At 42.9% G+C, this 27,455-nt stretch overlaps 1 protein-coding gene across 1 annotated transcript in view; it reads right to left on the reverse strand.

Annotated features, from left to right (window-relative positions):
* Positions 1–27,455, reverse strand: part of MYO3A (myosin IIIA) — a 269,541-nt gene that overhangs the window by 90,197 nt on the left and 151,889 nt on the right. The window contains exons 17-20 of the mRNA XM_040434050.1: positions 23,695–23,905; positions 12,654–12,801; positions 5,223–5,376; positions 4,395–4,483 (exon numbers count right to left, since the gene is read on the reverse strand). Of these exons, the coding sequence (XP_040289984.1) occupies positions 4,395–4,483; positions 5,223–5,376; positions 12,654–12,801; positions 23,695–23,905 (602 nt within the window). The remainder of the gene's footprint in view (positions 1–4,394; positions 4,484–5,222; positions 5,377–12,653; positions 12,802–23,694; positions 23,906–27,455) is intronic.

The raw sequence follows: 27,455 nt of genomic DNA on the forward strand, positions 1-27,455 counted from the left end.
GCAAGAAGGGAGAGTTATTCAGGGAAAACACAACCTCATTATAATTTTTCCCTCGTCTTATGTCTGAAAATGTAGTTAAAGCAAAAGTGTTTGACATAGAATAAAATGTATATTGACGCTTATGTCTTCTGCTGTGACCACACGAGTCAGCAGATGAGTTTTATGATCAAATCCCATCAGATATTTCTTGGAATGTCAGTATTAACTATCATTAGAATTCCAAGTGCGCCTGGCACGCATGCATAAACTTTTGTCAGATGAGTGTACTAGATGCTGTAGGGGCAGAGGGACACTGATACACATGATTTGGTGGTTTCTGTTATTGCAGAATTCTGGACGAATGTCCATGCGTATCTAAATTCTCGACTCAGTCACCCGGCAGTTATATCCCCAGAAATTAGCCTACTGGGCCTCATTAATGAAATTTCACTTTCAAAAACAGTAGGGGTATGGGCCGATATTGGATGTGTACTACTCCTAATTGATATGCATTGGGAACTGTTACCTTACATTTGAAACTTATCCCCTGTCCACAGGATGGGAGATAAGTATCTGATCAGTGGAGTGCTGCCCACTGCCCCCCTTCCATCAGTTATGAGAACATAGTGTCACCTCATACAACCATGCGGGAGGTCTATGTTTGTTCTACTGCCCATGTGGAAGTGGATGGAGGTCGGCATGAGCTGTGGTGTCCAGGGCTGGAGTTACAAAGGATGCTCTGGTGGGCCTAAGCTCTGACACAAAAAACACAGACAAAGGCAACCTTTTCTGATGCTGACGGGTGCGAATCACTTGCAAGTAGAGTCCATTTCTCATGAGACATTTAAATTTTTTGGTGTACAATAATAACTAAAATGATTAAGAGGCGATTAAGAGGCAAATTCTCAGGTTGGTCCAAGATATCATTAGTTTGACATTTGGGGTACCCTCCATCTCCTGCCCCATAGTAGATACAGACTTGTGTTTTCTGAATTTCAGGTTGATCCCTTTTTTGAATTTTTCATTATGTTCTGCTGGTGAAATATATGTAAAAAACTCAACTAGAAATAGGAGCTTTATATTAGACCATAGCACTAAATATTTTTAGATTTATTCTTTGTTGGGACACAAATACTTTAATACTTAAACCTTAAATTAGTATATTAAATGTCTCTTTATTGTCCCCTGATAATAAGCTGATTACAGGGTCGCCCGCTGCTGGCACACCAAGTGAAAAGCTATCTGTGGCGGGACCTGATAACAAGTGTTCAATTTTCCTGCAGTGCCTCCAGAGGGGAAATGAAGAATTACACAGTTCTCAATTAAATCAATGGGCCATGTGTGTAAAGAGTATACATCCTGGATCAGAGAAGACAGACGAGATAAAATTTATAAACTGAAAATTCTGAAGGATATTTAAAAACAATTCAACCCCCTTAAGGCCTCATGCACACGACCGTTGTTTTATTCCGTGTCCGTTGTTCCGTTTTTCGTGATTTTCTGCGGACCCATTGACTTTCAATGGGTCCGTTGAAAACTCGGCTAATGCACTGTTTGTCATCCGCGTCCGTGATCCGTGGTTCCAGTCCGTCAAAAAAATATAACCTGTCCTATTTTTTTCACGGAAAACGGTTCACGGACCCATTCAAGTCAATGGGACTGTGAAAAAACGCGGAGGCACACAAGATTGTCATCCGCGTCCGCGCGTCCGCGTGTCCGCGTCCGTTTTTTTCCTATCCTTTGCATGGCAAACTTGACTTAGACTTTTTTTTACTTTCCTTCATGTCTGGTGATCCTCCAAAAATAAAGGAAGACACGGAAACAAAAACGGAAACGGATCACAGAACAACGAACGCCATTTTGTGGAACGGAACACAACAACAGTCGTGTGCATGAGGCCTTAAACTGAGATAAACTGCAGTGACTACAAAAGTGCAGTAATTTATTTTCAATTGTAGCATTATAAATCATGGCTGGACATGTATACTATTGTTTTGACCTCTGCAAAGTGTTGTGAATATAATGAGAAACCGGAAAAATGTAATTTAAATGGAAATATAGAGCTTTAAGACATGGTTGTATAAAAAAAAGAATGTTAATTTGAATCATTAGACTATACTGTGAAGGTTTTCTTAGCGTGGAACAATATTACACTCTATACGATTATCAGGGATGGAAATAATAGAAATGGGGCAATGTACTTTAGAATTTAAAGCTGTCAGGACATTAAAGGAGGATTCAGATCATAGACATGTATGGCATTTCCACAGGATATGCCTTAAATATCTAAGAGATGCAGGTCCCACCTCTGCAACCTTCATCTATGTTCAGGAAGAGGGTCCCCCAACAACTGTCCCACTAGAGAGGTGGCCACTAGCCACTGCATCTAGGCAGAGAGCGGAGAGGTGGCTTTGGAAGTGTTTGGTTCTATCGAGAGATGAACAAAGTTTTGAAAAATTCAATTTGGCAGCTTCGCCGAAGTTCATCAAGAAATGTGATTTGTTACTAATTAATTAATCACAAATAACTATAAACCAGGTATACCCAGGCCACTCTGCCTAATCATATTCTTCGCACTTGGTGGCCCAAACTCACTGTGAAGACTTGGAAGTTAACCCTTTCCTAACCACCAACAGTAAATTTACATCAGCAGCAGGGCATTTAAAAATGGCACTCATTGGTGAGTGCAATGGACGCCAGGTGTCTGCTGTTTTAAAGAGTCACTAATGTCTGCAAATATTTAGATGCTGTGATCGTCCGGGTGTGCTCCGGCACCTCCAACGGCGATTGGGGGAGCCAGAGCGTGTATGCAGCAGCCCATGTCCTCCTGTGTGATGGTACCAAAGATAGTACACAGCATTGAGGCAGGAAAACGTTCCTCAAAGCAATACATTTGAGGGATCCACAACAGGGATGACCATAATCCCTCCATAAGGCCCGGGACATCTCCCTACTATGAACCTAGTGGTATTTTACTTTTAAAATTATTTGAGTTAAGCCAAGATGGCAGAACATGGTGGATGGATCAAACATTTTCACTGGATTATTGCAACAACACTATCCCTAATGCATGAGCGCTTGCCACGTCTCTCTGTATGCTGAGATCACAGGACAATGGTGGAGACCGCGAGGGATGAAGCTTTTATAGGGCTGTGACATCACAGGGGATGGTTATCTGCGGATTGGCTGGCTGCATGGCATTATGGATGATCTCGTGTTCCCAGGCTTCCTAATTTTACTTTTTAACACATACAGCCACTATTTTTGGAAAGCCTGATTCTTTACTACAAAGCACAAGGTAATTTGGCTTCATTGCGAATCGAAGTTTTCCTAAACTTCTGATCGAATTCCGCTTTGAATGCTTCACTTCAGTCAACACTACGCCTGTCCGTTAACTTCTATAGGAGTCATAGAAACAGCTGGGCAAAGTTTAAAGAGCTGAGAGAGAGCTGTCCAAGTGTAGAGCCATTTCTCCATTCATCCTATGGTGGTGATGGGGGCCAGTGACTGCCTCAATGGGTGAGGCAGGAATCAGGGAACCTCAGAATTAGGCATCTTTCACACTACCGTTTTTTTTTTTCCGTTTTGCGGTCTGTTTTTTGCGTTCCGTAGACGGTCCGCATACGGAACCATTCATTTCAATGGTTCCGCAAAAAAAAACGGAATGTGTTCCGTATGCATTCCGTTTCCGTATTTCCGTTTTTCCGTTCCGTTGAAAGATAGAACATGTCCTATATTTGGCTGCAAATCACGTTCCGTGGCTCCATTAAAGTCAATGGGTCCGCAAAAAAAAACAAACACATACGGAAATGCATCCGTAGGTCTTCCGTATCCGTTCCGTTTTTTGCGGAACCATCAATTGAAAATGTTATGCACAGCCCAATTTTCTCTATGTAATTACTGTATACTGTATATGCCATACGGAAAAACGGAACGGAAACACAACGGAAACAAAAAAATGGAAAAACTGATCCGTGAAAAACGGAACGCAAAACACTGAAATTGACATACTGTAGTGTGAAAGAGGCCTTAGAGAAAAATGTAGGTCCTGGAGGTGAGACCTGCATTTATTATAGCATGTCCTGCAGAATAGAGACTGCAACTGCATACCCCTCCTCCCCGTGTGCCTAGAATTTACCATTTCACACTATGCAGATATTCTGGGGACCAAAATTGTTTTTTTTGAACATTTTCAGGTAGCCTGCAAGCAGACAAAATTCTGAAATTCAGGATGCTGAAAGCTAAGGAAGATGACAGTTAAACCTTGTAAACAATATTTACAAACTTTTGTCATTTCACTTGTATTACTGATTTTATTAACACAAAGTAATGACAGGTACACTTCATATAGAAATTTCCTCATGTAATGCTCTTATGGTAATTGCTCCCATGGAACTCCATGGACCTCATTTTACCTTTCCTGCATAATGATGAATTCCAAATGTTAGGTCCACTCTCTTTGGCCTCCAAAAATATTTGGATTTTAAGTTGTCTTCAAATTTTTCTGTAATTTATGTAAAATGTCGTGAGCAAATTCCATACAATTTAGATAATCAGATCACAGATAAATGTCTCTCTACTTATTGTAGTTCAAGCTTTAGCTGTAAACCGATAATAACCCAGCTACTATGAAATATTGGTTGATTTGGCTTCATAACATCTATACTCCCTAACTTCCCAAAGGGGAATTTTGCAAATTATGAACCGATAACAATTCCCATTATAGATGGGATTTTAATACACATAGGGGCACAATTATTAAGACCTGTGTTTTAGACGCCGGTCTTAATAAAGCCCTATAGCTGGCAGTGGATCCGCCGAAGTTATAAAGAGGCGCCGACCTCTCCATAACTTCGGCGCATCCATTGCCAGTTCTAAATGTAAGACAGCTTCTGAGCGGTCTTACATTTAGACCATTTTCTACGCCTAAAACAAGCGTAGAAAATGGTGAATGAGATGGGCCTGCCAGCCCACCCCCTTCCTCGCCCACAATTTTAGATCTGGCGTGAGCACGGAAAAGTCGCAGAACTGCACCAGAAATATGCCTAATTTAGGCATATTTCAGATTAGTAAATGACCCCCATATAATATAAACAGCGACCTGCATTCTATTCATTATTCACATTTTACAATTATTACAATGATTGTATATTTTGTATTTAACAGTGTTTCATTGAATTTTGTAAACAGGTTGTTGCTTTTACACTTCATGACCATTGTGTACACAAATACGTACTACATACCTACAAGGGTTTGATCAGTTGCCCTAGGAAATTTAATTTCCTCATCAAGAAGAGAAAGTAAACCCATTGGTTTTTGCAGGAACATATCTAATAGTGGCCTGTTATCTTCATACTCAATGACTCTTGCATCCACATCTTCATTTAAATATTCATTCTTAAAAATAAAAACAAATGTATTAATGTCTTAATAACCATGTAAATACTGTATATCAATCATACAATCCATAAAATAATGTGTCTGAAATTACATCTTTGTTTTCTGACTTCAGAGAAGTGCTGTCAAGCAAAATTTTTTTTTTAGTGGACAACGTATCCAAAAGGCCAATTTTTTTCTGGACAAATTGAAAAACATATGAAGATTATAAGTAAAAAGTCTGCTATTTTTATAGAATATCAAGGAATTTTTGGACAGTTGGCAAGACTGCTTCACAGAAAATAATTTGATGGGATAAAAGATGAGACAATTTCTTACAATCTGCTTCCTTCTGATTCGTCCGAATCAGCAAAAAAAAATAATAATCCAGTTTTGTAACAAATCAGTTCTACTCAAATTGCAAGTGCTATTAATGGCTGAGAAATGAAAGTGAGAGAAAATGAGAGAGAGAGAGAGAGAGAGAAATATATAGAGAGAAAGAGAGTAAATCTTTATGGAGAGTGCCTTGCAGGCTATGCTCCTTTGGGTTTCTGGGGAAAAAAAGATATGCAAATTAGCTTTCCTTCCAGAAGGAAAAGAAAAAAGATAAGAAGGCTAAGCCTCTGAAACCACCAGATGTAAGGTAGCTATTCTATAAGTCTATACTTCACAGGCCTTGAGCATAAATTGGAAAATAGCTAAGTGAGCATCTCATCTGCAGACAAATTGCCCTTCTTCAGTCCAGAGGGGTGAGAACTGGCTTAGCTAGGTGGAGGCATCTCTCTCTTAATTCACACTGTGTAGAAATCAAGAGCCTTTTCTAAGACTGGAAGGTAATCAAAACACTGTATTAGACAATTGGTTGCCGGTCATTTCTTAGGCAGCAGTAGACACACTATACATTTATTCCCAAAAGATGAACAGCTTTTCAAAACACATGATTTTGTAACATTGTGTCACAAGATTTCTACCCAGGGTTGTTTTATAAATTGCAGTCTGTCGTTTTGCTAGTATGTCTCAATATTATGTTTAACAAACCTAGTATGATACTCTGGGTTTCTGGGCAATATATATGTGTTGTCTAGGGAGTACTCTTTGTCATTATGGAGAGTGCCTAGTATGCATAGTATGTGTCTGGAGCATTGTAGGCCAGGCAACACTTCTCTAGATTTCTGGGAAAGATATAAAAAAAAAAAACCTGACCTGGAATGCAAAATGGATCAAGCAGTTCTACGTCTGGCATCTGTTTTGTTTTTGCTTTCCCTTTAACTAAATTCACAGGGAAGGATGGGCACATTTCTAGACTGTTGATGCGGCAGTTATTGCTATTAATGTTCAATAACTACCATTTACGGATACGCACAGTGATATAATCTCACAGTGCAGAGACAATGGCCCCTATAGAGCAATAACAGATTTGCATACAAGCGTGGGAGTATGACTACATGCAACACTGAAAAGAGAATGCATGAAAACATTCGTGTGACAATGATACTGTATATACTGTGATATAAATTCATCAAATATGCTACCCTGGAAAATAGTATTAGGCTCAGCCATACACATAGGATAGCTGTCACCTGAATGCTAGTTCAACCAATAACTATCACTCCTGATCCCCTCATACATCAGCCTGTTAGCTCAGCCAAACAAGCATGCATTCTCAACAGTAAAAGGTGCCTTCAGACTTCTTAAGTAGTGTCTTATCTCCCCGAGAACAAAAGAATCCAACTGTCCAATCCTTATCTACGCCAGCATCCTCCCATGGGTCCAGCTGACATACTGTACATCTAATGTGTAGGAGGTGGTGATGGTGAGTACAATAAAGGAATTCAAGAGGGGCCTGGATGTATTTCTGGAGTGTAATAATTAGAGATGAGAGAATTTATGAAAAGTTTGATTCGGCTGATTCGCCGAATATTACCAAAAAATTTGCTTTTTGACGAATAACTTAATCACGAAACGCATTTTTTTGTAAGTAGCAGATGCAATGACAGGAAGCAGCGATAGAGCCGCCCCCCGTCATTGTACCCCTCAGATGCCGCGTTCATACATGATCGCGGCATCTGAGTGTAAAAACAGTGTGAAATTAAGGCTACTTTCAGACTCGCGTTTGGTGCGGATCTGTCATGGATCTGCACAGACGGATCCGAACCGATAATACAACCGCATGCATCCGTTCAGAACGGATCCGTTTGTATTATCGTTAACATTGCCAAAACTGATCCGTTTTGAACACCATTGAATGTCAATGGGGGGGGGGGGCGGATCCATTTTCTATTGTGTCAGTGAAAACGGATCCGTCCTTATCGATTTTGATTGTGTGTCAGGACGGATCCATTTGCCTCCGCATCGTCAGGCGGACACCAAAACGCTGCAAGCAGCGTTTTGGTGTCCACCTTCAGAGTGGAATGGAGGCGGAACGGAGGCAAACTGATGCATTCTGAGCGGATCCTTATCCATTCAGAATGCATTGGGGCTGAACTGATCCGTTTTGGACCACTTGTGAGAGCCCTAAACGGATCTTACAAACGGAAACAGAAACCGCCTCCATTTGCTTGCGACGAGCCGGCCGCCAGCATCTTGCTTAAAGATCTGGAGCAAAATTTCATGCGCCGCGAGATTACGTCAACGCACGGGATTTCGGACGAGATCTTCAATCAAGATGGAGGCTGGCGGCCAGTCACAATGGAGGAGGTAAGTATGAATTTTTTTGTTTTTTACACTATTTCAGGTTAAATCGATTCACTGACACCAAGCACGAGGAAATTCGGCTTCCAGGCGAATCAAATTTATCCTGAAATTCGGATCGAATTCCACTTCATTGTATTCGGCTCGCTCATCTCTAGTAATAATATTACAGGTTATAGTTACTATATTTCTGGAGAAGGGTCATTGATCCAGGGAGTTAAGCCTCATTCACACGTCCGTGCTTAAATCCATGAAAAGGTGGTCAGTGATGCCTCCGTGAAGATGTCCCTGATGGATCCGTGTTGGGTCCGTATGTCCGTTTTTTGCTGTCCAAGTGTCATCTGTGTTTCACTGACACTGTGAACCACGAATCGCATCCGTGTGGCATCCGTGGTTTTTTACAGACCCATAGACTATAATGGGCATAATGGATCCGTGAACACGACAAAATAGAGCATGGATCCGTGCTAAAGACAGACCCACGGACCATGGTAAATAACTGATGTGTGAATACCTACATTAAAATGGAGAACATGTACAGAACACGTACGTGGAGCACTGATTTGTGAATGAAGCTTTATTCTGATTGCCTGATTGGAGTCGGGAAGGAATTTTTTCCCCCTAAAATGAGAAAAATTGGCTTCGATCCTCATGACGTTTTTTTTTTTCCCTTCCTGTGGATCAACTTTGCAGGATAACAGGCTGAACTGGATGGGCGGATGTCTCTTTTCAGCCTGTGTTAGGCTAGTTTCATACTAGCGGCAGGGCAGTCCGGCATGATGGGTGAACAGTCTGTCGGATCTGTCATGCCGCTAGTTCACGTGTGCCCCCAGCAGCCGGACTAAAAGTACTGCATATTGTAGTTTTAGTCCGGCTGCCTCTCACCGTGCGCTGCCGGAACTCCGCCCCCGCTCCCATTATAGTCAATGGGGACGGAGCGGCAGTCCGGGGGCACACGCGAACTAGCGGCAGGATGGATCCGACAGGCTGTTCACCCGCCGGACTCCCCTGCCGCTAGTGTGAAACTAGCCTTACTATGTTGCTATTTTTCTTAGGCCGAATGCAGACGGCCGTGTTCCGTGGCCGAGAGCGGTCCGTGGTATCCCGGCCGGGATTCCTGCTAACAGCAGAAGCTTATTGGGTCATTGGTTGCTATGGCGCCGTGCGCTTCATGCAGCCGCTGCTGTACAGTAATACACTGGTATGATCTATACGAGTGTATTACTGTACAGCAGCGGCTGCATGAAGGGCACGGCGTCATAGCAACCAATGACGCCGTGCGCTCCTGCTGTTAGCAGGAATCCCGGCCGGGTTACCACGGACCGCTCTCGGCCGTGGAACACGGCCGTGTGCATGAGGCCTTACACTAACAAGATACCCTACAATTAGGTATAATGAAGTCAAATAAAAATATTCATGCCGCTGATTAATTTTTTTTTTGCCAAGCAGAACATGTATAATTACATCAGTGATTCATACATCCACTTGCATGTACAGTACGCAGTGTTCCTCTTATTGACCTATCAGGAGCAATTCCAAAGGTCACGCCAATTGCCTATAGCTGCTGTACGTGCATTAGAAATGCGAACGAATACATTAGGATTTGCATTGTAAATGCTCTGACTGTGCACACATAGGAGAGCTGCATCCAGCACCGTGTCTGTCCAGATACTGGGTGTGAGATATGAGGTTTCACAGTACATTAGGTAAGAAATCGTTCATATCCCAGCTTTGTGTAGCTCATTTGCAAGCTGTTGGTGCTCAGAACAATATAATCTGTTCTCGGCTTGAAAAGTATAATTGCCGTATAACTATCCTGATTAATCCTAGAGGGAGACTCTTTTCACTAGAAATGACCAGGTGTAAACCATGAATAATACCGTACGGCTCTATTCACATCTGCGGCTGCGCCATAGCCTCCGTTACTGATGGATTGATGAAGGCCCTATTTTGTTCTTATTGAAACATACACCCTGGAAAAGATTTTTCAGTGTATTTAGATCTTTTTTTTTTTCAAAACGACGTTGAGGAGCAAAGTGTAATGCGAATGCGGCTTCAGAATCACGAGTGACACTAATTTATCTATAATTTCCACCACTTTTGGAACTTAAAAAGTATTAAAAAATGATGCCAGGTCTGACCTTGCATTGCTTTCAGCATGCACTATAGCAGGGATGCCCAACCTGCGGCCCTCCAGATGTTGTGCAAAACTGCTGAGTGCTGAGTTAGAAGAAGAGCCTTTGTTACTTCATAGACAATACCATTATTTACGGTTTTTCAAACAGACTCGTCAGGAGTGGTGACGGGCCCTCATTTACAGGGTTTTTCAGTTTCAGTAAAAAAATGGTCAATGCTTGGAAAACGCCTGCAATAAAGAATAGCTCTCTATACTTATCTTGCAGATCCAGCACGTCCATTCCAGTTCCCCAAGCTGAGCTCTGTTAAGCAGGCAGCACCAGTGACATCACATTGACAACAGATGACCGCCCTGCTGAGGCCAATGGTTGGCTGCAGCAGTCACATGCTGTGGACATAACGATATAACTGCTGCAGCTGGATCAATCACGCGGCTAAGAGAATTGGAATAGTGGTGCTTGATCTGCTAAGGTATGTACTTTTTATTGAAACCGGAAAAACCCCTTTAAAAATATATATCCTAGAGCAATGCCATAATTTTACTATGGTAAGAAAAAACCTTTTAAAGACAGCAAATTGATAAATGTGCTTAGCTTTACCGTTAACAAGCTAAATTATAGCACATGTAGCATACATTCACATGGCAGTGAAAAGCGGCTGTGGGATGACCATTCTTTTAACGACCGTCACATGGTCATTTTCAGAACCATTGCAGCCTAAGGTTCTATTCACATGGCCATTTTAACGGGCCGTAAATAATGGGCATTACAAATTAGGACATGTCCTATTTTGTTCATCTTCCCAGACTGACAGCCCCCATACAGTTCAAGGGGGCTGTTTTTTTCAGAAAGGCATCTATGAAAAACAGCTGTTAAAAATAGACTATTTTTGAGGTTTGAAAATACTTTTTTTTTTTTTTTTTTACTGTCATGTGAATGTACTTTTATTCTTCCTTTCAAATTTGATGAAATCTGTCCAGGGCCATATTTACAATAGGGAACATGTGGGCATGTGCCTTGGGAATCAGAAAACTAATGATTTATGTTTTCGTTGATCCAGGGAGTTATTCCGATTGCCTGATTGGAGTCGGGAAGGAATTTTTTATTCCCCTAAAGTGGGGAAAATTGGCTTCTACCTCACAGTTTTTTTTTTGCCTTCCTCTGGATCAACTTGCAGGATGACAGGCCGAACTGGATGGACAGATGTCTTTTTTCGGCCTTATGTACTATGTTACTATGTTACCTCAGTACTGCTTTTCACATCTCCATATCACAAACTTTTGTTTATTGCAGCTACAGGAGGATTAACCCTCCCACTGCTTACCTTCAGCTAATGTGGTAGTAATCTCTTCAGAAAGGAATTGTAAGGGTTAAATACTCATCACCTGTTGCTGCAGTTAACATAAGTAAGTGATAAGGAGACATAGGAGCCGTCAGATGAGTAGAAAGGTGAAGCCAGTTTATGACCCATACGTACATTGCCAGCTAGCTGAGAATAAGTATCTGTCTGTCCTACTGAAGACCATTCCATAATCCGCACACTGACACCAAAGCAATAATGATCTTCAGTATAATAATAATAAAAAGTTGTGACCTCAGAATAAGGCCTCATGCACACGGCGTTGTTTGGGTCCGCATCAGAGCCGCCGTGAACATGGAAGCATTTATACAGACCACTTTTCTGCTAGCACTGGCTGTACTCACCGCTCCCTGGTCTTCTGCTGGCCCAGTGCTGTACTACGCCCTGACTGCGTATAGCGTCAGGACAGAATGCACATATAGTAGGTGTGCACTATGACCCGATGCTTTACAGTGCAGCACAGGGCATTAAAGAAGATCGGGGAGCAGTAAGTGCAGGAGGAGCGTGCCGTTCGAAGTTCATTTATTTACAGTATTTGTGAGCTGAGGTCTGATACAGATTGGGGGTGTGATTGATTTGAAGTCTAATAAATATTGGGGGTCTGATCTGAGATCTAATAAAGTTGGGGGTCTGTTACAGAGTGGGGTTCTGATTGCAGGGTCTGGTCTGAGGTCTGATAAAGAGTGGGGGTTTGATTGGGAGTTCTAGTACAGACAGGGGGTCTGATCTGAGGTCTAAATAAAGATTGGGGGTCTGATCTGAGTTCTGATAAAGTTTGACAGTCTGATTGGGGGGTCTGATCTGAGGTCTGATAAAGATTGGGGGTCTGATCTGATAAAATTTGACAGTCTGATTGGGGGGTCTGATCTGAGGTCTGATAAAGATTGGAGGTCTGATCTGAGGTCTGATGAAATATATATTTTTTTCAGATTTTCCTAGGTGCGTATTATAATCAGGTGTGTCTTATACAGCAAAAAATATGGTACATCTATAATACAAATAAATAAAAACTGAAAAATGTCAAAAGAGGGTGCTACTAAAAATTACATCTTATGCATCAAGAAAAGGCTAATGAATTAAATAGTCTCTATAAGAAAATGTCATTTTCTTACCTGTTCCCAAGCAAAAATGTGTTGGTTGAAGTAGAATTGTATTTGCTCGTTTGCAATGTTTATGCAGAGTTGTTCAAAGGAATTCTTTTTAAAATTCTCAAAGCCAAAGATATCAAGAATCCCAATACTGCAGCCGGCGTCCTCCTCACTGCAAGACCAAACACATCTCCATAATTGTCTTCTATTTATGGCCCGCTATTTGCAGCATTAATCTTTCAAACAGAATACATTTCATGTATGATGCTTAAATCAATCATAAAGCCATATCTCACACGCTTGAGAACTGATTTGGAGCAACTATCTGACAAAGAAAGTGTGAATCTTTAGTTAGGTGCCATACCAAAAATTTGGGAGTTGTTTTCCTAAAGGTTTTTTTTGAGTTTTGACAAACATGGACCTGGACTGGGATGCCAAGCACAGCCCCTGGACAAAAGTAGCGCTGTTCTGGAAATACTGTCAGCAACTTTTTTAATTTTTTTATTTAATCAAACCCCATCTAAGGTGTAACTCCTCGGAAACCTAAAACTTTAATGTGGTCGTAGTTAATCTCAATATTCCCCTCGCTCCATGTCAAACTCACAACTGTCTAGGAAGATGAGATATAGGGAGTTTTGTTTTAGGATGTATTATGCATTCTTTGCCTCACATTCAATTCATGTGAATAGGGATTTTCTAACCCCATTCACATGCTTAGGGAATATTTGGGTGGACTTTTGTTTGCGATGCGGAAAAAAATCATCTTCAGAAATAATAAGCATAGATACCCTATTTCCAGGAATTCTACTTGGAAAATCTTCATTGAATGGGGTTAATCCGCAATATACAGATACTCCGTGCCATCCACTGCATATCCAATCCAGAAATCCAAGTGTCAGCCTCAGAGTTCTGCTGCGGACCATCCTGTAATACTTGTTGGATTTATGTTCTCGCACCTTAAAGTTGCTGTAACTGCCTGAAATTTAGAACTTTCTCAGCTCTGAAAGTTTTACTTCCCTGGCCAACAAATTAGCAGCCCCACCTAATCAACAATGATCTGTGAATGGTCCCTTTGCCCTGTAGAGCTAGGGATGAGTTAGGGTACTTTCACACTTCAAAATATCGGAATGCCGGATCTGTCCTTCCGGTCTGCGCATGCGCAGACAGGTAAAAATGTGGAAAAAAAAAAATCAAAACAGATCCGTTTGTCCGTATGACAAACGCATAAATGGATCCGTTCTTGCAATGCATTTGTAAGACAGATCAGGATCCTGAACAGTCTTAAAATGCAATCAGTTGGCATATGTTCTGCCGGATCCGGCAGGCAATTCTTGCGACGGAACTGCCTGCCGGATTCCTCTGCCGCAAGTGTGAAAGTTCCCTTAAAGAGGAGCTGTCCCCTCTGTCTTAGCAACTACTTGCATACCCCATGCAATAACAATTCTGGAGCATCTGTTCTTATGACTCACTTCTTTATTATTCCTGCTAGAAGTTATGAATGAATTACTAGCTGTTATGCTACTTTTCACCATTTAACCCCTGTACAGGAATCTGGACTTCACTTTGTAGGATTGGCAGCTGACCCACAGGGTTCAGAGACAATGATACAAAGCACCAAGTGGTCAGGCAAAATCGTAGTCAGGGACAGGCTGATGTCAGGGAAGGAAGAGTATGTGCTATATGGTAAACAGTCAGGGCAGGCAGCAATGGGTCAATATGGAGGTCAGGCACAGCTCAGGTCAGATCAGGCAGTGGGGGTTCAGAATCCAGCAAACAGGCTGAAAGTTTGGACAACAGAGACAACACACATTTGCAGGAGTTAGCACGCTATTGCACCTATTTCTCAGGCCCCTTCCCACAGGGAAACGTGCCTTGTATACCTCTAGGGTTGCCAGCCTTTGGTTGGTGACAATTAGTATGTGCACGCTGGCCCTTTATAATGTGGGAAGAGCGAGAACGTCCTACAGTCAAAGAAGAAGAAGCCTTGCTGGCAAGCAGGCTTCTGTGTGGATGAAAAGAGCAATACTGACGATCATACCCACCAGAACGGGGAGAGGGGCCAACGCTGGGATGCAGAAACCCAGGACCAGTGAGTAAAGCAGCAGTAGCCACGGGTTGTCTCTGTAACACTAGCAGTTTTCAATGAAGGTCCATAATTGTGTTACCAGTTGGGGGGTGTCCCTGCACAGTCTGACACTATCCAATTAGGGCAGCCAGTGTCAGACTGTGCAGGGACAACCCCCACTGATAACACTCAGTTGGACTTTCATTGCAAATTTCTAGCAATTCCTAAGTAGATTCAGATTCAATAGAATATTGCAACATGCTAGCAAAACCATCAATACTCTGCAATTCACATCACAACCACTGGGTGGCCACACATATACACGTATAGGCGCGGTAGACGCCGCATTTGTGTGAGGGGAGGCGCCAGCACCACTACAAAAGGTGGGAGCAGGGAGCTCCCGGGTGACGCGGTCTTCAGCTTCAGCTCAGCTGACGTCACTTCCGGGATTCTCCTGCTCCCATTCTTGCTCCGGCGTCGGCGTGGATACGCGATCCCCCGATACTTCCTCCGGTGGGTAAGTATAGGGCGTGCAGCCGAAGCGAGGGGCCGTACATCGGTACACACGGAGGGTAAGTGGGGCGGGGGGGCGGCACGGCGCTGACACCAGCCAGACATATTCACACTCACCAGCGGCAGCCGGATCACTGGCACGCACGCCCGATCCTTGCGCCGCATCCACCCGCCTCCTCACATGTGTTCTTTCCACAGGTTGTCGCTAGTGGCAGTCCGGCATCCCTCACTATAGCTGCGCTTACTGTGGGGTGTTACAGGTATTGTCTGGGGATGTTAGGGCCGTGGCACGGCAATTCTGGGAGTTGATCATAAAGTACATCTTCCTTTACAGGGCGCCAGTCTCAGTAAAAAAAAAAAAATTTGAAAAAGAAAAAGGGGGGAGTATCTGCCTGTGGGGGAGGAAGAGGAAAGAGGAAATATGGGCGAAGGTGACATTATCCTGCTGCATGATAGGTCGTGTAGGGGAAATATTCATAGGGGCCAGTACGGCCCGGGTATCTGCAACAATCAGCTGCGCCCCCCCATCGCTGGGGCGCCAGTCGCGCATCACCATGTATTGTCAGGCTCACGTGTCTGTCGGTCCCCTCTGTGTACCCAAATACGCTTGGCGCACGCGGGGCGCGTGTTGCAGTTGGCTCAAGCACGCATGCTGGGTCAAGTGATGGTAAACATGGATCAGCGGTCAATGTTTTAAAAACGATCCGTGACGTGTAGCGCTCTGGGGCGAAGGGGGTTGGGCTCCAATGGTCAAATGATCGTGGTTAGGATGGTTACCTTCAAAGCTACATCCGTGTGTCTGCATTTACTTTTGTCCTATACGCCATTCACTACTAGAGCAGCGTTCGCTGTTGCATTACATTAATACTCTGCTCACTTCAGATTGCATTCATACGGCTGCTCCATACCATGCTCCGCATATTCACTCAGAGCTGTGCCCATACTATGTTTTAGGCTCCACTCACATCCAGAGCTGCATTTACCCACTTGTTCTTACATCATGTGGTATACTCCGTTTCCACTTAAAGCTGCATTTCTTTCATTACTTCATAAGGGTTACTCCGTATTCTTACTAGGGCTATCAGCGCACTGCTCTGATACTGCTCTTCCGATAAACATAGCTGCTCTTTTCAGGCTTACGTTTCTTTCCTCGGTGGTTTATTACATTCCTTAGGCCTACCTTTTGCGGTGTGTTCTTCAAATCCTGGTTGGCATTCACTCAGACTGGTCTTCTTTACTTCTGGTTCGTATTCACTCAGATTGATCCCCCGCCCCAGTTAACCAAATAGCTCCCTAGCGGATAGTGGGCCAATAGGAGTAAGTTCCTACTATGTTTTCACAGCTGTTCATTTTTGATTGTCATGACAAGGGTCTTTTCTTAGCGAAATGCATGCCTCTGGCTCTTGGTTTCTCCCATCTGTTCAATTTTGCGGTCGGTTAATGTTTCGTTTATGCAAGTGGTTCGGATCACTGATGTCATGCATTTTCCATTAGGTCTGGTTCACGTTTTAAATTACTTATCATCACGGTAAAGTCATCCAGGTCAGTCTCTTGGCTTCAGGGGGCCTCGTGGCTTAGGGGGCCCGATGACCGTTCGTTAGGGGCACATATATGCGAGTCCCCAAGTCATACTGGAGCTGCATAAGGTCATAAAAAAAAAAAAAAAAAAAAAAAATTTAAAAAAAATTAAAATTTAAAAAATAAATAAAAAAATAAAATAAAATATAATTAAAAATCCGCCATTAGAATATCTCTCGCATGGCTCCGCCATTAGTCTCTCACACATGACTTCTCCGTTGTAGTGTTACACATATGGCTCCACCATTAGAGTCTCCCACGCATGGCTTCTCCGTTTTCAGGTTACACATATGACTCCGCCATGAGTCTCACGCTTGGCTCCGCCATTAGTCTCTCACGCATGGCTCTCCGGTTAGTTTCACACACATGACTCCGCCAGTAGAGCCTCCCACGCATGGATTCGCCATTAGTTTCTCACCATGGCTTCTTCGGGTTTTTGGTTACATATGACACCGCCATTAGTCTCTCGCACGGCTTCCCCGTTTTAGGTTTACACATATGACTCCGGCATTAGTCTCTCACACATGGCTTAGCCATTAGTCTCTCACATATGGCTTCTCTATTTTAGGTTTACACATATGACTCCGCCATCAGAGCCTCTCACGCATGGCTTCTCCGTTTAGGTTTACACATATGACTTCGCCACTAGTCTCTCACGAACGGCTTCTCCGTTTTAATGGTACACATATGACTCCGCCATTAGAGTCTCTCACGCATGGCCCCGCCATTCGAGTCTCTCACGTATGGCTTCTCCCCTTTTAGTGTCACATATGACTCCGCCATTAGAGTCTCTCACGTTTGGCTTTCCCCTTTTAGTGGTACATATGACTCCGCCATTAGAGTCTCTCACGCATGGCTCCGCCATTAGAGTCTCTCACGTATGGCTTTCCCCTTTTAGTGGTACATATGACTCTGCCATTAGAGTCTCTCACGCGTGGCTTAGCCATTAGAGTCTCTCACGCATGGCTTCCCCCCTTTTAGTGTTACATATGACTCCGCCATTAGAGTCTCTCACGCATGGCTTAGCCATTAGAGTCTCTCACGCATGGCTTCGCCCCCTTTTAGTGTTACATATGACTCCGCCATTAGAGTCTCTCACGCATGGCTTAGCCATTAGAGTCTCTCACGCATGGCTTCGCCCCTTTTAGTGTTACATATGACTCCGCCATTAGAGTCTCTCACGCATGGCTTAGCCATTAGAGTCTCTCACGCATGGCTTCGCCCCTTTTAGTGTTACATATGACTCCGCCATTAGAGTCTCTCACGCATGGCTTAGCCATTTGAGTCTCTCACGCATGGCTTACCCCCTTTAGTGTTACATATGGCTTAGCCTTTAGAGTCTCTCACGCATGGCTTAGCCATTAGTCTCTCTAAAGCATGGCGTCTCCATTTTAGTGTTACACGTATGACTCCGCCATTAGTCTCTCAAGCATGGCTTCTCCGTTTTAGTGTTACACATATGACTCCGCCATTAGTCTCACGCATGGCTTCTCCGGTTTAGTTTACACATATGACTCCGCCATTAGTCTCGCACGCTTGGCTTCTCCTTTTCAGTGTTACACATGTCTCCGCCATTAGAGTCTCTCACGCATGGCTCCGCCATTAGAGTCTCTCACGTATGGCTTCTCCGTTCAAATTTTACACACAACAACGCCATTCGAGGCCGGCTGCGCAGTCCCACAACAAGTAAGTCCCATGTCTTTTCTGCCTTCAGACCCGCTCGCACGGCTCGGCAATCTGTGGCTCGTAAAACAAATTTCTCGTGGTGGCTCGCACGTGTGACTCGTGCCATCAGAGTCTCACGCACGTTATTGGTTTCCCTGATTGTTATTTTCTAGGTTGTTGGGTTTCATTGTTTTCTTTATTAGCAGTCATCCCAAGCCTGCCTTTGCGGACATCATCTTCTCCCAGGCATGCTTACTTCAGCTACAAACTCGGGCTGAGGGTGTTGGTGTCCGGCCTAAGTCCTGAGTATCGGTCCATCTTCCAGTAGAAGGTACAGTAATAAGGCGCATCTTACGAAGTCTGTCATGTCTTCTGACACGACTAGTCCTATCACGACTACAGGCGCAGCATACACAGTTCATCACGACCTTAAGCATTTTCTGTCACAACTGCAGGCATCATGTACGTTCTGCCCTCATTACAGGCAACATTAGCTCGTTAATCAAATAGCCATGTATTCCGGTGGATGGTTCCCCAGGCCTGGTGGGTTACACATTTCACTTAAATTACTACTACAGTAAGACGGCAGACACCATGTTCTGACTCATGGGCCCTTAATAGGAAGTGTGGCCTGGGGAATAAGTAGAGGTAAAGTATTTTGCCACCAGGAACAGTGGGTGCCCGATCAGGGCCCTGGGCGGATTGTTGGAATTCATCTAGGCCCTACCAACAGATTCACCATTATTTGTTTCAGTCTGCAGCTCTCAGGATTCAGACCTTCTCGTAATATGGTCAGACGTTAGTCAACATAGGAGTAAATCGTTTCTGGTTACTGGCCACTCTTTCAATTACATCGCATTAACCATCTCCAAGAACGATGTGGCGGTTCACATGACAAAGAGGTAAGGTAGATGGTAGTCACTGTGATATATACGGTATATTCCGCACCTCCATCGTGAAAGGTCTTTTTCCGTTCAAAATCGGGTGTCGTAACGGTATGTGTATATTTATTCTAAACAAGGGCTGCTCTTTTTGGCCCCTTAGGGCTGCCATACCGTGACAGTCGTGGCGTGATTCTACTGCTTGCCATGGATGGGGGTAGATAGGTTGGGTTCACCTTTCTGATGGCCTGTCCGACCACAGGTATTAAGCAAATATATTGCTGCATTTGTGGGAGGGGAGGCGGATTACAGGGCTAATTTCACGCACCTGTGGGCCCAGGCTGGCTGACCGCTAGGCTGATTATACGTACCTGTGGGCGTATCTCCCCTACAGCTGATCTCCCCTACTAGCGCTTGGCTCCGTTCCCCTCAGCATTCAGGTCTTCCTAGAGCACGTCCGGAGCCTCCTCTCCAAGGTAAAGGTAAACCCGCAATCAATCGCGGGGCATTCCTTTAGGACGGGCGCGGCTTCCGCAGCTTCAATATATAGCACCCTGGTGCACGTCGTAGAGAGACTAGGTCGGTGGCGGTCTTCTTGCTATACCGGGTACATTCCCAATCCACGCTCCGAAATGTCTTGCGCTTTTCAGAAGGTAGTACTGTAAGTCCGTAACATGAGTCCTTCGTACCATCCGTGTCTCACGCGTCATTTTTGGCCCCTTTAGGCTTTCCTTACACAAGCAGTTCCGCCACACCCCCACTGCTAAGGTTAGGGCTCATCATCTGCTAGCCGATCCGATCACAAGTATAGGCGCGGTAGACGCCGCATTTGTGTGAGGGGAGGCGCCAGCACCACTACAAAAGGTGGGAGCAGGGAGCTCCCGGGTGACGCGGTCTTCAGCTTCAGCTCACCCTCCCACCCACAGCCCTCAACTCACACATCCTCCTTCCAAGGTGGCCCCCTTTAGGCTTTCCTTACACAAGCAGTTCCGCCACACCCCCACTGCTAAGGTTAGGGCTCATCATCTGCTAGCCGATCCGATCACAAATATAACATAGACATCTTGTGACACACATTTGACAAATCAAGTTTTGTTTCAAAGTTGGTCATCTTGCTCCATAGAGTACACACTCATGTTTTGACATATTGTGGCATTATGGGAACATTATGGTAAAGTCCTACTTAAAATAGAACATGGTAACTGATTTGTAGGTAGCATGTTTTAACATAGGAGCTGAGCCGATTGATGTATACAGTGCTGCCCATAATTATTCATACCCCTGGCAAATTTTGACTTAAAGTTACTTTTAATCAACCAGCAAGTAATTTTTTACGGGAAATGACATAGGTGTCTCCCAAAAGATAATAAGACGATGTACAAGAGGCATTATGGTGGGGAAAAAAACATTTCTCTAGCTTTTATTTACATTTGAGCAAAAAGTGTCCAGTCCAAAATTATTCATACCCTTCTCAATAATCAATAGAAAAGCCTTTATTGGCTAATACAGCAATCAAACGCTTCCTATAATTGCAGACCAGCTTTTTGCATGTTTCCACAGGTATTTTTGCCCATTCATCTTTAGCAATGAGCTCCAAATCTTTCAGGTTGGAGGGTCTTCTTGCCATCATCCTGATCTTTAGCTCCCTCCACAGATTCAAGTCTGGACTCTGGCTGGGCCACTCCAAAACGTTAATGTTGTTGTCTGCTAACCATTTCTTCACCACTTTTGCTGTGTGTTTTGGGTCATTGTCATGCTGAAATGTCCACTGGTGCCCAAGGCCAAGTTTCTCTGCAGACGGCCTGATGTTGTCGTTGAGAATCCTCATGTATTGCTCTTTTTTCATGGTGCCGTTTACTGTGATTAGGTTCCCTGGTCCATTGGCTGAAAAACACCCCCAAAGCATTAGGTTCCCACCACCATGTTTGACAGTGGGGATGTGTTCTTTGGGTTGAAGGCTTCTTCTTTTTTACGCCAACTGGACACTTTTTGCTCAAATGTAAATAAAAGCTGAGAAATGTTTTTTTTTCCCCACAATAATGCCTCTTGTACATCGTCTTATTATCTTTTGGGAGACACCTATGTCATTTCCCGTCAAAAAATTTGTTGCTGGTTGAATAAAAGTAACTTTAAGTCAAAATTTGCCAGGGGTATGAATAATTATGGGCAGCACTGTAGTTTTGTGGTAAAGGGTTCAGTATAACTTTTAATTTGTTTGTTTACATTTCTGCTTGTTCTACTCTTAGGAATCCAATAGGCATTCCTACTTAGTGATTGACAGCTATGTCTGTATGCACAGCCATTTAAGCCTGTCAGTCACTGACAGGACTACCCAGTGTAGTAATGTACAGGGACAGAAACCATTTTTATCCTAAAACTATATGTAATGTCTCCTTCTAGTAATCCTCTACTGAGCATTGCTAAGAAAAATCCATCTTCAGCATTCTGCTAAAAGTTGAAGATGCTGGATAACTGTATGATGCAGAAGCTTCTCAACCTGCCTCTGATCTCCCTGCCTCTGCCTTCTTACCACAACCCTGTGTAACGGAGCTTACTAAGACTAATGGGATCCTGCAGTTTATTTGATAGCATCGCCCTCAATCTTCCCAGTGGGTCTCTGGTTGGTGCTGGGGAGCAACGCTGATAATAAGTAGTGTTGATCGCGAATATTCTAATCGCGCATTTTTATTGAGAATATTGGCACTTCGAGAATTCGCGAAGATGTAGAATATAGTTCTATACTGTATATTCGTAATCGCGAATATTCTAGGTTTTTATTTCATCAGTATCCTTTCTTCTTGCTTGTGGGCCAATGAGAAGGCTGCAATATCTTTGTCAGAGCTTAGCAACATCTCTTACAACCAATAGGAAAGTTGCCTACCCTTTTACTATATAGGAAACTCCCCAGCAGCCATGTTCTGCAGTTTTTTTGCAGTTCAAAGAGAGAGAGCAGTGACATTACTGTGCTCTGTGCTTTCATCTGGATCCTATTCCTTATCCAATTACATTAGATAGTTAGTTAGCTCATAAATATACAATACAGATAGTTAGTGGGAGATAGTCAGTGTAGGTTAGATAGTGATATAGTGTAGGGTGTAGGTTCCAGTGCAGGGTGTTAGGTAGTGTGATAGGAATTACTGTTTTTCTGCTGTCCATACATTCATGCTACAGACATAGTGCTGTGATGTCACAACAATACTTAGTGCACCAATCAGTAATATCTACTCAGACCTGATAAAATGTGAAGTTGCATGTATTGTGCAAAAAATATGCGCATCATTAGTACTGATTTGCCCAATCACAAAAATAATGACTGGAGATCACGAATTCTAATTTATTGCGAATATTATGCGATAAAGTCATGAAATATAGGAAACCGAATATATTGCTTCTGCTGCTCATCACTAATAATAAGTAAACAGAAACATTATACACTTTTATTCAGCACTGAACAATGCAATCACACTCCTCTTGCTATCTTTCCAGTGCTAACCAGAGACACACAGGGAAGATAGAGAGGAGTGCTGCCGCCAGCATTTAGCAGATAAACTGCAGGGTCATATTAGTCTTAGTAAGGCTGCTTTCACATCTGCGTTTTTGCTGGATCCGTCATGGGTTCAGCAAAAACACATCCGGTATATAATACAACCGAACGGATCCGGTTGTATTATCTCCCAAATGAACAAAACTGATCCGTCACTAAATCCATTATAAGTCAATTGGCGCGGGATCTGTTTATTTTCATGTCTGAAAAAACGAATCCGTCACCATTGACTTACATTGTGTTTCATGATGGATCCATCTTGATTATTATCCCATGACGCACGCAAAAACGCTGCTTGCAGCGCTTTTGTGTGCGTCATGGGGTCGCAATTAAACTGAATGGAATGCATTCTGGTGGACTCCGTTCAGTTCAGTTTTGTCCCCATTGACAATGAATGGGGACAAAACTGAAGCGTTTTCCTCCGCTTTTGAGATCCTATGATGGATCTCAATAGCAGAAATGGAAAGCACAGGTGTGAAAGTAGCCTAAGCTTTGTTATATATTTGGGGAAGTAAGGCAAGGAGAAGGATGGAGAGGCTGAGACAGGGAGACCAGAGACAGGCTGAGAAGCTGCTGCATCATACAGTTTTCCACCATCCTCTGTGTTCAGAAGAATATTGAGGACAGATTCTCCTTAGGTTGAGAGACTTTATATACAGGTATCTGATAATAAATGAACATATATCCCTAATATAGTATATTACATTCACTGTTGCTACATATTTTAGTTACTCTTCATATCTCTGGACCGAATGTTGCTGTATATCTAAAATGTATCAAATAATATAAAATTCAAATACATAAAAATGAAGTCCACACCTTAATTCATTGGTTGGTTTCAATAAAGCATTGATTCGGTTTACAATCCAGCTAAAAAGCCGGCCATATAATGCTTTGGACATAGCATCTCTAACATCAGCAGCTTTCTCCACAGTATTCTGACGAATTATGGTTTCTCCACGAGTGACCACACAATGGGAAGTGAGCGCATCTTGCAGTTCATCAGGTTGTATACAGAGCAAGGAGGCAGCTGAGATTAAAAAAAAAAAACACAAAGTAGAACAATTAGTGATATTTTAGGCAACTATGCCCATCCTCCCATTTATATACTAGAGTATTTCGGCGGTTTGGATATAGAGTTTTAATTGTTCTGAGATTAGCCAGGGGATAATAAGATACTGCAGCGAAACCATGACTGCTGAACAACATTTATACAGTAGATATGGTTCAGGATAGAAGGGAGTAGATCTCATAGCAGGAAGTATACAGTTGGGTTGTTCAAGGCCAGATCAAATTTATTGAGTGGGCCCCTGTGTCAATAGCTTTAGTGCATTGTAGCTATTGGATGAAGCTAAACCTCACAAACTTCCTTCTCTTCTGTCTGTCTATCAGACTTCTATGTTCCACTCTGTAGGCCTTAGCTTAGCTGCAAGGTGTCTTTCTATGTGTATATTGGAGAAACTATTCCCTGCAACATTGCAAGGGTTAATTCCCTTTTCTGGCCCCTGTGCTCAGCTGCTTGACTAATGAGCTCATCTACTCACCTATATACAGTAAACTGGGCTGTTTGTTCCACCCCTTGACTGAACAATTGGTTTCTATAGATCTTGCTAGGGCTTTCTGGCTTGCTAAAGCTTTTAAAAGAGCTATAATCTGTTTGCCTGTGCATGTCTGATTCCTGGATCCCAATGCTGTGCTGCTTGCCCTGACCTTTGAACTGTTTAACTGATTCTCACAAACTCTGTCCACCCTGTCCTCGGCCTGTTATTGCCTATGAGTTTACCTATTCCCTTTGTGCCACACACCGGTGTCTCTGACCTCCGTAGGTCAGCAGCCAACCACATGGCAGTGAAGACCACATCCCTGTATAGGAGTTAAAGGGTGAAAACCAGGGGACCGCCAAGATAATACCCTTAGGTTTAGCACTAAGTCACATTTGTTGGTTGGCACAGTGGGTTCACACTCACTGACCATAACACATTGCAGGTCAAGATGGGTATTACCAGTTGGGGAAGGGGGGTGTCCCTGCACAGTCTGACACTATCCAATCAGGGCTGCCAGTGCCAGACTGTGCAGGGACTCTTCCTTCCCAACTGATAACACCCAGATGGACCTTCACTGCAAACTGCTAGTAATTCATTCATAAACCTCTAGGCGGAATAATAAAATAAAATCACAAAATCACAAGCAAGTAGTTAGTAAAACATGTCAGGAGAAGTTCCAAGTCCTCTTTAAATGATCTTAGGTGGTTCACTTTATATATATGAACATTAGAAATGAAAAATTTAGAGTTGGTTGAAATAGTGTGACTTTTCCCTTTACTGCTATATAGAACTTAAAAATGACAAGGAAAAAAGACCAAGTTTGTATATTCTCCCCGTGGCTTTCCTCTGGGTTCTCAGTTTTTTTCCCATGCACCAAAAAACATACTGATAGGTTAATTGACTTCCTATAAAATTACCATAGTAGATGTTGTATAATGAGCAACTACATGGCAGCTACTGATTCTCTTGCTTCATGACCCTCGACATGGTCACTGGATTTTCAAAACTACACAAATGTTTGCTGTTGCACATGGGCTCATGTTCTGTCTACAAACCTTAATACCGAAAATTGCTTTATACATATATCATATTATAAGCTGTTATGTGATGACGTGTCAAGAAATAGTTTAACTGATCACTCAAAATGCCATCCTCGTTAGCTCCATGGGAATTCATTATGTTAATATGCATTACATCTCAGCAGCTGAAGCACATCTGTTGTTTACGGCACAGTTTTATTTTTACTGAGTTTGCTAAAAAGTCTTTGGCAAGTCTTCAAGTTACAAAAATAAATTTTTCTTCTGTTTTGTGTTTGTTTTAAAGTTGTTTGAAAATCTGGGGCAACCAGCTTTAGAATACTTCATAAACTGTTGATGAAAGTAAGCATGCAGGCTCTGCTTACACCAGCACCATCGCTACCATATCATGATACCGTAGCTATGGTGAATCCATTTTCTAATGGAGCCCAATGAATCCTGACAGATCCCATTATTTATAATGGTGTGCATCAGGTTTCTGCAAACTGAGCTGTTCTTGCCATCAAAACTGTGAAATGAACAAAAGTCAGGTGGCACAAGTATAGGAGTTAGAAATGAGCAAATCAATTCTATCGATTTAGAATTCATCCAGAATAAAAATTAAAAAAAATGTTGGATTCTGACAATCCCCACTTTCTTGAGATGGGTTTCAGGCAAATAAAAAAAAGAGACGTGCAAACCAGTTTTCCTTCCAAAAGGACAAGAAAACTGTGTGTTCCATGTAACACTCCTCTGGAAAGAATTATGCAAATCAGTTTCTTTCCAAAAGGACAAGAAAGCTGGGTTTGTCACAACAGCAGATGTAATATTGCTATCCAAAGTGAATGCTTAGCCTAAACTGTAACATGGCTAAAGCCAAATCAGCATCTCATCTGCAAATTGCTCTTTCTGGGTTATTACCCTTTAGCAGAGCAGATAAAACTGGCTTCACTAGCCGAGAGGCCTTTGTTGGGGTCTGGGGTACTGTTTTTCATTATGGAGAGTGCCTGGTATGCACAAGGAGTATTGTAGGCCAGGCAACACTGCCCTAGGTTTCTGAGAGATATATATGCAAATTAGCATATCATACTTTTGCTGGCATCAAAATGGCTTAGCTTTCTTTTCCTTTTGGAAGGAAAGCAAATTTAAATATGCAGTGAGCACCCATGGGAATTGGTGTAGAGGATGGGAGTGGTAGTGGCCCTGATGTAGTGTTGTAGTGTTATAGTGACCTACCTCAAGCCGTCACTCCCTGGGGTCCATTGCAGTGAAAGTTATAGCACTGAAGAATGAGGCCAGATTTGAACGTAACAAAGTCCTTTTTAATAAGTACGATGTAGCACTTGAAATACATACAGTAGCAGTAGGCTTTAGTGCAGTTCTTCTCTGGCACCAGCAAAGTTATGGAGGCAGGTTGGTTGGTGGCGATTCAGCACTTAGGTGATACTGGCCTAATAGTTGTTTAGTGAAGGGTGGCTCAGCTGTATTCTCTCACTTCTCAGAAGTGTCTGTAGAAGTTGAATTTAGCAGGTCAGTCTGCTGTCTTTATCTTCTCAAATTTAGTAATAGTTCTACCCAGAGAATACTCTGTAGGAGAAGGAGCACTGCAGTCTGCTCCCTCTCCACAAGAAGTTCCCCTCCTGGCAGGAGGCAGGATCAGCCCACTCCTACCAAGATGGTGGTTAACCCTGTTCCTGCCAACTTGTGCCATACCTTCCTTACTGATGATAATAGCCAGGAAGCAAACAGTGAAATAAAATGCATAACAATAAACTTAATGTATCTATGACAGGCACTCTACATCTGAAACCATTCAGAGGGAATATATCCTTAATGAATAATATTTCCCAACTACATTCATAATAAAGAAAAACCAAGTTAACTCACCACTTTTAATATGGCAATTGGCTATATATAGCTGGGGCGAACACTCTGCATTTGAAACCGACCAATGAGGGTATCTCTTTATATAGACATTTATTATAACACAATTTCATTAACAGTTTGCATAAAATCTCTT

The sequence above is a fragment of the Bufo bufo genome, chromosome 5 (genome assembly GCF_905171765.1).
Source record: "Bufo bufo chromosome 5, aBufBuf1.1, whole genome shotgun sequence".
Lineage (NCBI taxonomy): Eukaryota > Metazoa > Chordata > Amphibia > Anura > Bufonidae > Bufo > Bufo bufo.